This window comes from Manihot esculenta, chromosome 11 (genome assembly GCF_001659605.2).
Source record: "Manihot esculenta cultivar AM560-2 chromosome 11, M.esculenta_v8, whole genome shotgun sequence".
Classification (NCBI taxonomy): Eukaryota; Viridiplantae; Streptophyta; class Magnoliopsida; order Malpighiales; family Euphorbiaceae; genus Manihot; species Manihot esculenta.
In genome coordinates this window covers 31063404-31075819 of record NC_035171.2, presented here as the reverse complement: position 1 = coordinate 31075819, position 12416 = coordinate 31063404, and the positions used below count along the sequence as shown (strand labels likewise).

At 35.5% G+C, this 12416-nt stretch overlaps 2 protein-coding genes across 3 annotated transcripts; both read right to left on the bottom strand.

Annotated features, from left to right (window-relative positions):
* Positions 1-1661: 1661 nt before the first annotated feature.
* On the bottom strand, positions 1662-2309 carry LOC122725079 (ubiquitin-like protein 5). Its single transcript, XM_043961635.1, has one exon. The coding sequence runs from the start codon at positions 2053-2055 to the stop codon at positions 1834-1836; it is 222 nt and encodes a 73-aa protein (XP_043817570.1). The 5' UTR covers positions 2056-2309; the 3' UTR covers positions 1662-1833.
* A 1086-nt stretch (positions 2310-3395) lies between these two features.
* LOC110626324 (serine/threonine-protein phosphatase 6 regulatory subunit 3) lies at positions 3396-11813 on the bottom strand. Of its 2 annotated transcripts, none has more exons than XM_021772150.2 (19): positions 11446-11813; positions 10494-10597; positions 10286-10372; positions 10117-10192; positions 9942-10016; positions 9778-9831; positions 9408-9467; positions 9203-9319; positions 8331-8455; positions 8010-8218; positions 7651-7748; positions 7357-7460; positions 7034-7199; positions 6747-6869; positions 6287-6369; positions 5166-5307; positions 4979-5008; positions 4719-4789; positions 3396-4420 (listed from the first exon to the last, which is right to left on the bottom strand). In XM_021772150.2, exons 1-19 carry the CDS (start codon positions 11482-11484, stop codon positions 3604-3606), a joined length of 2580 nt encoding a protein of 859 aa, XP_021627842.1. In that variant the 5' UTR covers positions 11485-11813; the 3' UTR covers positions 3396-3603. The 2 variants fall into 2 exon arrangements, with proteins under 2 accessions (XP_021627842.1, XP_021627843.1); XM_021772151.2 differs by having other exon boundaries at positions 8331-8425.
* Between the last annotated feature and the right edge of the window lie 603 nt (positions 11814-12416).

Below are 12416 nucleotides of genomic sequence, written 5' to 3'. Positions count from 1 at the left end.
TTTGATTTCCGTATAGGCTATAACTAAAGAATGAAAAAAGCCAAAAACAGAACACATGATTTGACTAACCATTAAAAGTTACCCACCTGGAAATAAAACTGATGAAACTGGGACGAATAAGCTAATGATGTCGGTTCAAGCCGAAGTGTATAAAATTGATTTCCATGGCCACTAGAATCATGAACAAGAATTAGAACAGATGCGTAAACATTAAGCGAGGTTCACCCCTTTTTCCAAAGTTAAGCTCACCCAACAATACAACATGAAAATGCAAGCTCTAGCTAACATACTTTCCAACAACTAGGAAGGTGTGAGGGACGCTGTTAATAACAAGAACTACTTTCTTGTTCTCTCCATTCATCAAAACCATCAACAACCAGCAAACCTTAAATTCCAATTTTATTAATGAAGAAAACCAACGCTCAAGTCAATCTAAGAAATTCAAATAAAATATCGATACCCAAACAGGACAAAACACTTGCTAAGTCCAATATTAATCTAGTTTATGTGTGGTTCTTAAAAATTTCACTTGTAGAAATTTCTTCCCTTTTCTATGTTCAAAATCACAGTTTTATGCCACATGCATATAAATGAATCAAATGAAATAAATTGAAAATTAGTGTGAAAATGTCTGATTTTGATGTGCTCTGCCCATTTCATCTTTTAATTGAATTTCCATCAAAATGTTTAGTTAAAAACTCCCAACCTTCCTTCACGTTCCTTTTCCTTATTCCTAATGCATCATGTGTATATGGACCATTTCTTTATTCAAACCAATGAATTAAATTCGACTCAATTTATCCTTCAGCTGTTTACCATGGACCTCAAACTTCCTAGAATCTAGAATTCATTCTCTTTGTTGCTACGATTGAACTTCATTTTTCGTAAATTGTGCCCATGTCCATACACTAAAAATAAGTTGTAACAAGGTAGAAACAGAACGACAACAAACCATTAAAACGTCTATACATTGAAGGACATTTCACTTTGGCTTTCAGTTCTGGGCTTGCTGTCTGAACTTTTTCCTGTTAAAGCAGACAGCAGCATTCTATAGGCTAAAGAATTAAGGTGGAACAGAGAGAAGCTTGAACTGGAAGACGCAAAGTAAAGACCAAATCCATTAGTGAAAACTGCCCGTGGCCCAATATTTATTAACAAAACGAGTGGAAAAGCGTTGGCTTGCTTAAAACTGATTTTATAGAAACGCTTTGAAGTTAACAAATGAACTTTGCTTGGATAATTACTACCCAGCAATGGCATATATTAAATTTTATTGGCAAAGATCTAGGAATAGAGCCCTAAGCGAGAGGAATTAAGATGTATTTCTCTGCCAGATTCTGGCACCTGGCAAAGCTAAAACTTGATAAAAATAATGTGAGACCTAGACCTTCCACAGAATTTGCTTTAGAATTTTAAGCAACTAATGCACATTATCCAATCTCTGAAACCAGATAGTAGCTAATAATTGCTTTTGCTTTTGCATTCGAATAAGCAATTTATATATATATATATAAAGCAAACAATGCAAATAAAGTTTACTAAAAGCAAGTTGAATATGGGAGCCTTTAATCTCCGATCTTCATTATCCAAATACCGTTAGGAGATTTATTGCATTCAAGTTCAAGCACAACCAATCAGCATCCAAATTATATGACACAAAGTACGAAGCGGATGCAAGCCAGTGAAATTCAATTAAACACCCAAATCATAGAGAGTCTCCATCATCAGTCAAGTACACTAGTCCATTAAATCAAATCTCACACACAAACAAACATGGCGTATTAGGCTAATTCGAAAAGGGAGAAACGGACCAGTCTCAGAGTGATGGAGAAACTAGTTATAGTAGAGCTCGAGGCCCATGCCATCGTGAATCTCGTAATCCTTGAGGGTAATGTGGTCCTTGTAGATGGTATACCACTTCTGAATACGAATCTTTTCAGGTCGGGTACCAGTCTGAGCAGCGACGAGCTTCTTAAGATCGCCGATGGTATCGTCCTCGTTGCATTTGACTCGGACTTTCTTCCCCAACCTGTCGTTCAAAATCACCTCTATCATCTCCGATTCTCGATTGTTTTGTGTTTGGATTGCAGAAGAATCGATCAGTGGAAGAGGGAAATGGAGAAGAAGAATGGTGGGGAAATAAATGGTTTCTTTCCTTTCGGACTCTGATTTTCGTCACGCAACTATTAATTATCTAGGCAGCTTCTTGCATGGCATGTCCAGAAGATTCTACTGAGAACGATGTCCAGAAGAGTCGGTACTGTGCACGTGGCTGGAATTTGTTAGTCCTGCACAAAATGTGAAATTTTTTTTTTCTTATTTCCAATATAATGTATTTTTAAGGATATGTTTGATGTAATATTAACAATGGAAGGTTATTCTAAAAAATAAAAGATAGAATGTCAAGTGTCTCTATTTTAAATTTTCAATTTAAAAAGAGAACATAATTATTAAATGCATAATAGTTCTCTCACATTTTCACATAAAAATAATTTACCCTATCAATTTTTTTTATTTTCATTTTATTTACACCTTTAAATTGTAAATAATTCAATCTAAATTATAAATAATTCAGATTTTAAAATGCATATTATCTTTTTAATTTTTAATTATAAAATAACTTATCTTTTTAAAGAGATTAAATTATTTTACAATTTAAAAATTAAATGAATAAATAAAATAAAATTAAAAAGTTAATAAATAAAGTGGCTTTTTGCAAAAAAATGAGTAAACAAATTATATATTCAACCGAAAAATAATTTAACGGTATGATTAATTGGATATATATTCTGATTTTCACCCTGGATGGATTCGAATGTTATATAGAGTAGAGCAAAAGGCTGATCGAGTAGCTTTCCACAGCCTTAGCTGAAGCTCTACATGTACTACTTAATGACGTGTTCGGCTAATCTTTTCTAAGGTTGAGCTTTGCGGGATGATGATCGGCTTTCACACCTCTAAAGACATTCATTGGGCCACTGGTTTGGCTCCAGCTCCCTCAAAGCCTATGAAAGTCTGAAAAAGCTATGAGCTCTGTCTGGCCTCTCGTCAAGCCTGGCTTCCTCCAACTCCAATCTTTTGGCAGCTCTCCAAATTGGTAACCGACCCTTAAGAGCTCATCTGGCTAAGATTGCTGCAACAGGCGAGAGGCAGATGGTGAGAAAGGTACAACAAAAGCGAATATTCGGGTCTCTCACCACGGTTTGGATCCAATAGCCTAGGATTCTTTTGCTTGTTTGTGGGCCTGGTTAAAAGAGTGGCTTAAGGAAAGACGGCCGATGCAGAAAGCAAATCAATCATCAAGAAATAAACCCAGGAAAAGAAGAAACCAGCAATGGTGGTAGCACAATGAAACATAAATATGATCGGGTGAGGAAACCCCCTGGTCTCTGACGGGAATAAAACAAAAACCTTGAATAATAAACAACAGTAACAATAACAACTAAGAACAGTAACATCATAACACAACCTACCATCCAATCCCCATCTGGGAAAAAAATACACTGTACATAAGTCTGCTTCATGAGCCCTTGCCTACGAAAAATGGGGTCTGGCTGTAGGGGACAAGTTTCAGTTTGGGCCGACAAAGTCTGGATGTGGTAATCACTCAAGAACAGCAACCTCTTGATCAACCCTCCAATAATTTGCATCGTTGAACTCTTTAATCCCAGCTCCACCATCATCAGGATTCTCCTTTTCTGGTGCCTTCGGGATCGTGTTCCTCTTTAAAGGACCTGCTTCACCAACTATGCCCTCCTTGAGAGCCTGTTCCATTGCCTTCTCTGTTCCTTCTAATTCCACACCAACGAATTCAACATCCTCTTCAAACAATGAGGGAACAGTTGCAGATTCACGACTTGTATCACTGCCCACTGATCCATCATTGGAATCCTTGGAGGGTGATGAGCCATTTGGTAGTATTGATTCTCCACTTGAAGGGGAATTAACATCGTTAGTTGCTACCAAAGCTTGAGTGGAAAGATTGACATCCGAGATATCATGATCTTCAAATGGATTCAAACTTGACCCACCTACTTGCAAATCTAATGATTCTCCCCATCCGACCCATTCAGGGAAAGGCCTGTCTCCAAAAAAATCTTCATTGCCTGGAGTATCAAATCTGAAAAATCCGATGTCCTGTGGAGTAGTTGCGTTCTCACTCTGATGAATGGGAACATTCCCAGAAAATCCATTGGCAAAGTTTGTGTTGGAAGTGGATGTGGAATTAACATTGTCTTTGCTCTCAGTTAGCTCATCATCTTCTCCAACTACCACCTCATCATCACTACTGCTGTTACCACCATTAGCAGCTCCACTCAAGTTTATCTCGTCCATTATCTCCATAGGTGATGTACTTGCAGGGGCATTACCAACTCTATCATCTTGGAAGGCAAACCAGTTGGAGTTTGTGAATAGATTACTGCATGCATAAAAGAACAGAACATTCGTTGTCAATTCATGAACAGATGGCTCAAGAATTTTCCATGCTAAGACCACGATCCCATGTTTAGGAGAATTTCCCAAATGCTGGACTATTTTTATTATGGGGAATGAAAAATCCACCGTGTCAAAATGCCTTCCATATCCAAAGCAAATAAGATAAGTAGGTAAATTCTATGCATGTCCAGACCTTATTACAGGTTCATGTCAAAAACATCAAGACATCTCAATAGATCATAGATGCATTACATTTTCACTTTCAGGGGATAAAGACTCACCTCCCTTGGTCATCACCAAGCCTCAGGGATGATATAACAACTTCAGCAGACTCATCATCAAAGTAGACATCCTGAAAATTCAATATTGAACAACATAGTTAGTATCTAATTTGATAACTTCCACTCTGATTTGTTCATACTTCTTCACATCTTACCAATCCTATTTCTACATGGAAAAACATCATCAACACCCCTAATAAGAGACAAATAACAAGAGAAAAAGAAAGAAAGAAATGAAGAGCAGAGAATCCAACTGTTACCTCATCATCTCGATCAAGGCCTCCATGGTCCTGCAACCAGGATATAGTAACATGTCATTATATCTTGGACAAGAGATAAAGAGGGTTAAGAACCATAAATCCAGCAACAGAAGCAGAAATAATAATAAAAAGATAAAAAGATAAAGAAAAGGACAAAGTTATGGAATAAAGAGAAGTCTGAGCATACCTCTTCATTATCCTCATTTCCATACATTTTATATCTAAAAGCCTGGCTTAAGTTATTCGCTAGAGCTGCTACATCATAATCTCTGTCATGAATGTCATCCTCATCACTGTCCCTTGTCCTATCTTGTAATGCCGTTGGGCGGCTGCATACGACAGCAAGAAACAAAACAAAAACCTCCATTAATACTTTAATAAATCAGAACATTATGATTGAACATTCAAACGCAAGAAATATTAGAAGAAACATGTCTCTCTTTCACGTGCACACACCCTGTAGAAACTTCATTAGGCCTCACAATTTAGCTTGCTTATCACCACAAAAAACAGAAATGTGTTGTAACTCTAGATCGTATAAGACATCTGAAGCAAGTAGTATAATGATCCTTCAAAGAAAGACCAATCAAACTGCAATACCATTTCAATGTGTATTTTTGAGACAGGAAAAGGTCACCATCTCGAGCTCCGAGTACAAACATATAGTATCCATCCTCCACTAGTTAAAAATCCCTCATTTTGATCTTGCAGAATCAGATAAGAGAAGTTTTACTTGAACATTCTCCCACTCTTCAAAACTTGACCAGTTTGTGGCCACCAAATAACCATTAATCAAATTACAGCTAATACGAATCAAGTTCAACATCTCTAATTCCACTGTTGATTAAAAGCCACCAAAAACTCCCTTGCACTGTTTACTCCTCCCCTTTCACTTTTTCTTTTTAAGAATTCCAATATCAATGTTATGCTTGCTGGTGAAATTTATAAATGCATCAACCATTAACACATTAAAAGAATAGAGACCAAGTCAGGTAGAAAAGCCACTAGGACATGACCTACTAGAAAATTGCTCTATCATTGTCATTTCAATTGCTCTACTCCAGTCAAATATCAACCAACAAGAGGATAAACATTATTAGAGAAAACGGAGAGTACAAGACAGGTGAGGTTATTATGTCTAAGAAATCAGTTAGTATAAGGGAAAACTACAATGAAACCCCATTTCTCTCATCTCATGAAGTGAACATAGCCTATAATATTTTTATCAAGAGTAAAATAGAGAGAATTTATCAATATCTTTAACCACAAGTCCCAACAAAATGTTACAGATGTGAGGCAAAAGTATACCCGCAAGCCCATCGGTAAACATTTTCAACTGCATTACGCTCTAGCAAAATGCTGGCCTGCCACTCATTCCATTCACTATTTTCCTGGAGGAAACAAAAAGAATCTGTTTCAACAAAGCCATTAGAGCAAAATAACATTTCCAAAACATAACCACACTCCGAAAATATACTGATATTTGATAAGAGAATATAGCATAATGGTATGTGGTACTGGAAACATATAAAATAATATTTGATAACTGAAATGGTAATTTGGAAGGAAGTCCAGTTTCCAGCAAAAAATTTACATAAATATTTTGAAACTGCTCTTGAGCAAAAAAGGTAAACCTGTCTGGGGGAAGAGATATTAAAGCCATCATCACAGAAACTCGGAAAAATTCCCTATGATTAAACTCTGCAGGCTTCTGAAAAAAGCATTAAATTCTCACAAGACGTTTAAACAGTATTATCTTACTACCCACCTGTAGATATGTCTGAATGCGGCTATTGGTGTTTCCCAACTGTAAAAGTTTATTAGCTATCCGTGTGATGTGACCAAGGTTTCCTGCCCGTGGCGCCCGTTTTCCTGCAGAAGGCACAGTTGGCTGCACAAGGATAGAAACATTGATCGATAGCTCAAAAAAAGGTACTAAAGACTATAAATGCCACATTTACTGATGAGAGAGAGCACTTGATTCATCAGATCACATATTAATACAAGTTCTCATCCTTTTCAGGTGCAAAACAAGAAAGATTAGCATCCATCTACCTGGTTAGTGTCATCTGAAATTATTGGATTTTTATCAGTTTGGAGTATTTTTCCAATGAAATCACATTCTTGAAGGAGATGATCGATCATAGCATCATTCTTGGTTTCCAAGCATGATAATACAATACTCTCCACATGATGATGCAATGCATTATTGTATGGGTACCTGTATCAATTAGAACACCAGAGATTTTGCATAATCAGCCAAGGAAACGACATTATAGCAAGATGTCCTTTGAGAAGGAACCAGTGTTCTCTCAATGCCAATGTCAACAATTTAATAATTCATGACTTCACAATTTTGCAATGAGCTAGGAACTTACTCAAAGAACAGATCCAGGACCCGTTTAATGGTTCCGGAGCTGACCAATTCCTTCTCAGCAGCTTCATTTCCCATTCTTAAGAGCACCGCAATGAACTCAACAATCTATAATAAACAAATCCAGTTCAGGATAAACTACAATTTAAGAAAAACTTATTAAGACATGATTTACTAACTACATCATATTCAGGAAAATTAGCACCCAACCTGCTAACCTAATTCCACTGGGATTAAAAAAAAGAATTATGTTCTGCACCATCTTCTGTATCAAGTTTATGACAAAAACATGACAAACCTTAAGGCGATGCTTCCCAAGAGGAGGCTTCAGTTCCCCATAGGTTGTAGGTAAAATTTTGTCATCAGACAACACATTTAATAGCATAAGTAAGTCACCTGCAAAGAAGACAAGAAATCTTAAAATCATCAACAAACAAGGGAAAGATAATAAGGATTACTGATATTATTTCCATCTCAATTTGATACATAAAAATCTTCAGATTTTATGTGATATATAGAGAGAGAGAGAAAGAGGGAGAGGAAAAAAATATGAGGAGGAAGTTGGTCTTCATATTTCTAAAAAATTATGACATGACCAGCAAGACAGCAACAAATATTGTCTGACCATTTTTTCAGCCAGAAACGTAAATCACTCACCAAGTTTAGGCAGCATTGCGTCAATAGTCTCTGGATTTACAGGAATTGGAGACTCGTAAATATGTTGACTTCGAAAAGAATGCAGCAGGGGGGACGAAATTGCAGATCTTTTTGGATCCAATAAAGATATACACACAGAAAGTGAGTGAACAAGGCCAGATTTTGAGAGTGAATCTTCCAATGCATGGCCAAATATCCTTGAAACAAAACTGCATATGGAAAATTTTGGACGCCAATATGAATTAAATGCATATGTGGAGAGAGAGAAAAAAGGATCCACTAAAATCCAGTCAATATAGAAGAGCACCAAGTCACACAAACCTTGGGCTAGAGAGTTTAGTAGCCAAAGCTGAGGGAGCATTTCGAGTTATTGCACATAATGTTTCCGCTGCATTAGCATGAACTTCAGGAGGGCTCTGATCCACAGAGAAAGGACATTTACTTGACTGAAATGCATGAAAAGGATGATAAAATGCATTCAATCTTAGGGTTCACTATTGCTATTAATTTTATATTTTCCAACTCATTGTTTCTGTCTACCTTATGCCCTCTGGAATTCTCTCACTTACATCATAGACTTAGCAGGAACAGAAAATAGGAAGACAATCAAAAACACATTTATCTTTCAAGCCAAAAAGCAAACAGAGAGACTAGAGTATCTCTATTAATAACTGCTGCACAAGCACAAAGAAACATTGCCAATGTTATTTTTAAAAAAACTTAGAAAATTATCCTTTCAGAAATTGCCAAAGTGGCTCATCAACCACCTGCTTTTCAGCACAAGAAAATCAAATCAAAGTCAATTTATGGCAGCATCCTTTAGTGTAATGTATCTTCAGATACAGCATATGCAGCTTGCACCTCTCAGAAAACCCAAATCCCATGATAATTGTATAAACTAAAACTGAAAACTGAACCAAAAGTAGGGTTATCAGAACCGATGATGGTTCAAAAGAATCCGTTGTCCTACATAACTGATATGCATAAACAAACATATTCGTAGCACTAAGTAACCTAAGGAACTATTTTGTTCCATATACAACCACATGCAACTTCACCATCCAACAGGGAAAGTAACTATGAACTAAATTTTATCAACTCTGTATGTGCAGGTGAAGCCGTGTGCATGTCTCTATGTGCATGTAAAAAAATAACTGTGAATTCCTTCAACAGTTCAGCAGATAATCACTTACAGAAGGACTCAATTTGTCCACAATCATTTCTAGCAAATTGCTATCAGCCAACCATTGCATCACATCAATGAAATTAGGATAAACATGATCATCTGCCCCCACCAACCTAACCAAAACCTGCATAAAGCAGTCAATAACAAAAAACAACACAAATTACAAGAACTAACTAAACTGAAACCAATACAAACTCGAATATCTCAACTACCTCCATGATGGATGTTATTCCAATTAAATCAACCAGTTGACGGAAAACATCTTGATGGGCCTGTAAAAATTGTGTAAAAAATCATGATTGGACTTGGTAACAAACTTCGTTACCACAAAATATAGACCAATAGCAGCACAATCTCAGCATAAAGGTATACCCAGGTGCACATGACCAGCAAGCAATGGTGGATCAATAGACCCCTCTTTTTTAGAAAATATTCTAAATGTATATATATTTTTCTATGTTGAACCCATAAAAGAATTTTCAAGATCTGCCAAACGTTATATATGCCTCATTTGCTCAGTAGAGAAATAAAACAGATATTATTGGTACAGAATCCAGATTTTAGGGACAAACAGTTACTTACTTGAACATATTTCATAAGTGGGACAGTCTTGCGTACCATAAGGCAAACAACCACCTAAAGTCCAACAGAAAATAGCATCAAAAAGTGATTCAGAAGAAGAAAAAACATACAAGATAAAAAAAAAGCATCACATAAAAATGGAAACAGAACACTCAACAGCAGACCTTACTGAAATACCCAGCCAGCAAAGCACTATGAGGTCGGTTCGGTTCCAAGAAAGAGAAGAGTAAGTTCATTAGCTACAGTAGCAAGAAAAAACAAAGATTAGGGGGAAATTATTACCACATTAACTTCATTATTAAAACACAGTGGAAGGAATATACAGAAACTGAATCCTACCTCCTCTTCCTCCACTAAAGTCTTAAGAATGACATCAATTTCACATGTAAATATCTCACAGGCAATGAAGGGAAACCTTAAAAAAATAAACAAATAGAAGAGTGTCAGAAGCGAACTAGGAGACACTGCAAAACAAAACATATTCTCTTTACAAGTTAAAGTGATATACTTGAAAGCACGTTTGCTTTCAGCATCCTCTGCTGGTTCTTCAATAATATACCGCAGCAACTGCTCTACCTGGGCTCTATCTCGTAGGCTGCAAAAAAAAAATTATGATGACCTTACACCAAAATCAACTATATAATATATTCCCTAAAACACAAAAAAGAAGATGCAATATTCATGAAAGAGTAAAGATGGAATAACAGAAATATTACAAATTGATAAGGCGACTGTTCAAAGCTTTGCATTCTTGGATTATTTCTTCCTCATCCAGAAGCTCTTCCAACGTGAAATTTTCCTTGTCCAGTATAGACTCCACCTACAACAGCAATAGCATGTTAGAATAGATGAACCAGATAACATGTGAACAAAAGCAAATAGTAATGCACTACAGCAATTGGTTTAAATCTAAAGCAACATTGACCATGAAAAATTCAAGGTTATAAGAAAAAACTATAGTCCAGTAGAATTGACCATTGAATTGGCACAATTGATAAAGTAAAAACCACTTGTCAAATGTCCTCTATTGCAGAAGCACACATATATTACGAATCTGTTTGACATAGCTATTGAAGCTACTGTGGAGAAAAAAAGCTTCTTAAATATGTTAGATGATATTAGAAATTAGATTACAATTAAATTTGAAATTTCTTAGTCATCAAAACTTCAAAACATCTAAACAACAGTTTTTTTGGCCTCCCAACCAAAATACCAAATGGAAGCCTAACTATATCCTAAAACAGCATTCATGTCAATAAAATGCTCACTTCATTTCTACAGGGAAAAGAGTTCCAGCGATAATAATTGAACGCCAACATCAATGTTGTAAAATGAAATAGTAAACACCCGTAATTGCCGATGGTACTTCTGCTACTAAAACTACATTCATTGATGAAAAAGCAAACTACAGCGAGAGAAGCAAATAAATCGCAGGAATTCAAAAACCACTAAAGCCCAAGTGTACGAGCCCTAATCCAACCCCAGCAACCATCAACAGCAAGCTCAAACCAGCAATTAAACAGCAAACACAAGTAAAACTTGAAGAACAAAGCTTCCATTTAAAATTACAATTGACATATTCGCAACTCCACAAATCATGCAAATCACGTAAAAAACGAAGCAAAACAAAATCAATAATTGAAAAAATAGCTATGAATTCTCACTCACAGGAGAGGATGCAGAGAGAGCTGTAAGCTTCCAAAACATCTTAAAAAGTGTCAGAGAGATTCAGCAAAGGTAGAAGCGGAAGCTGTGTAGATCTATAAAGCCTAAAAGAGCGAGCAAAAATCTAGGTCTTGTTGAAAATGAAGAGCTCGAGATTCGAGTAATAGCTGGCGAGAGAGCTGAAGCCAGAAACCCTAAATTGAATGAATAGAGAGATCGAAGAAGAGGGAGACCTAGAAGATCGAGAGTAGAGAGGAAGCAAAGGTTAAAAAAATTAAAAAATAAATAAAAATGGAAGAGCAGGAGCAGGAGCAGCTGCGAAGAACAGAAGATGGAGTAAGGAGAGGCGGAAAAGTACAAAAGAGGTACTCCGGAATTCACAAAAACCAATTCCATGATGGATGGATGGATGGATGGATGGATGGTTATTATTGATATTGCATGTATGTGTATATCCATGCATGTAATGGTCGGCAATAAAATAATACTTGCACCCTTTAATATTTCATATTAGTCATTCAACATCGAAATTAAAATTATAGCTTATGGAAAACTTAAAATTATAACATTTAAATATAAATTAATTATACAATTGATATTTTATTAAAAGTTATCAGAAATAATTTAAATTATTATTAGTTGTATTTTAAATTTTTCTGATTTAGTTCTAAATTTTTATAAAATTATATTTCTCTAACATTATTAATTCATAAAAATTTATAACATTAAGTATTGAATAAGTTATGATTTTAATTTATATATTTAATCAATTAATCTCAATAGCATTTCAAAAAAAATAAAAAATAAATTAATCTCAATTACTATAAGAGTGTAAATATATATTTAATTAATAATATTAATTAAATTTAAAATCTATATTGTCTTTTTTATAATTTTATTTTTAATGATTTTCATCAAATTGTTTATTTTTAAAATAAAAAAAAAACAGTAGAATGACTCCAATTGGGATTTAA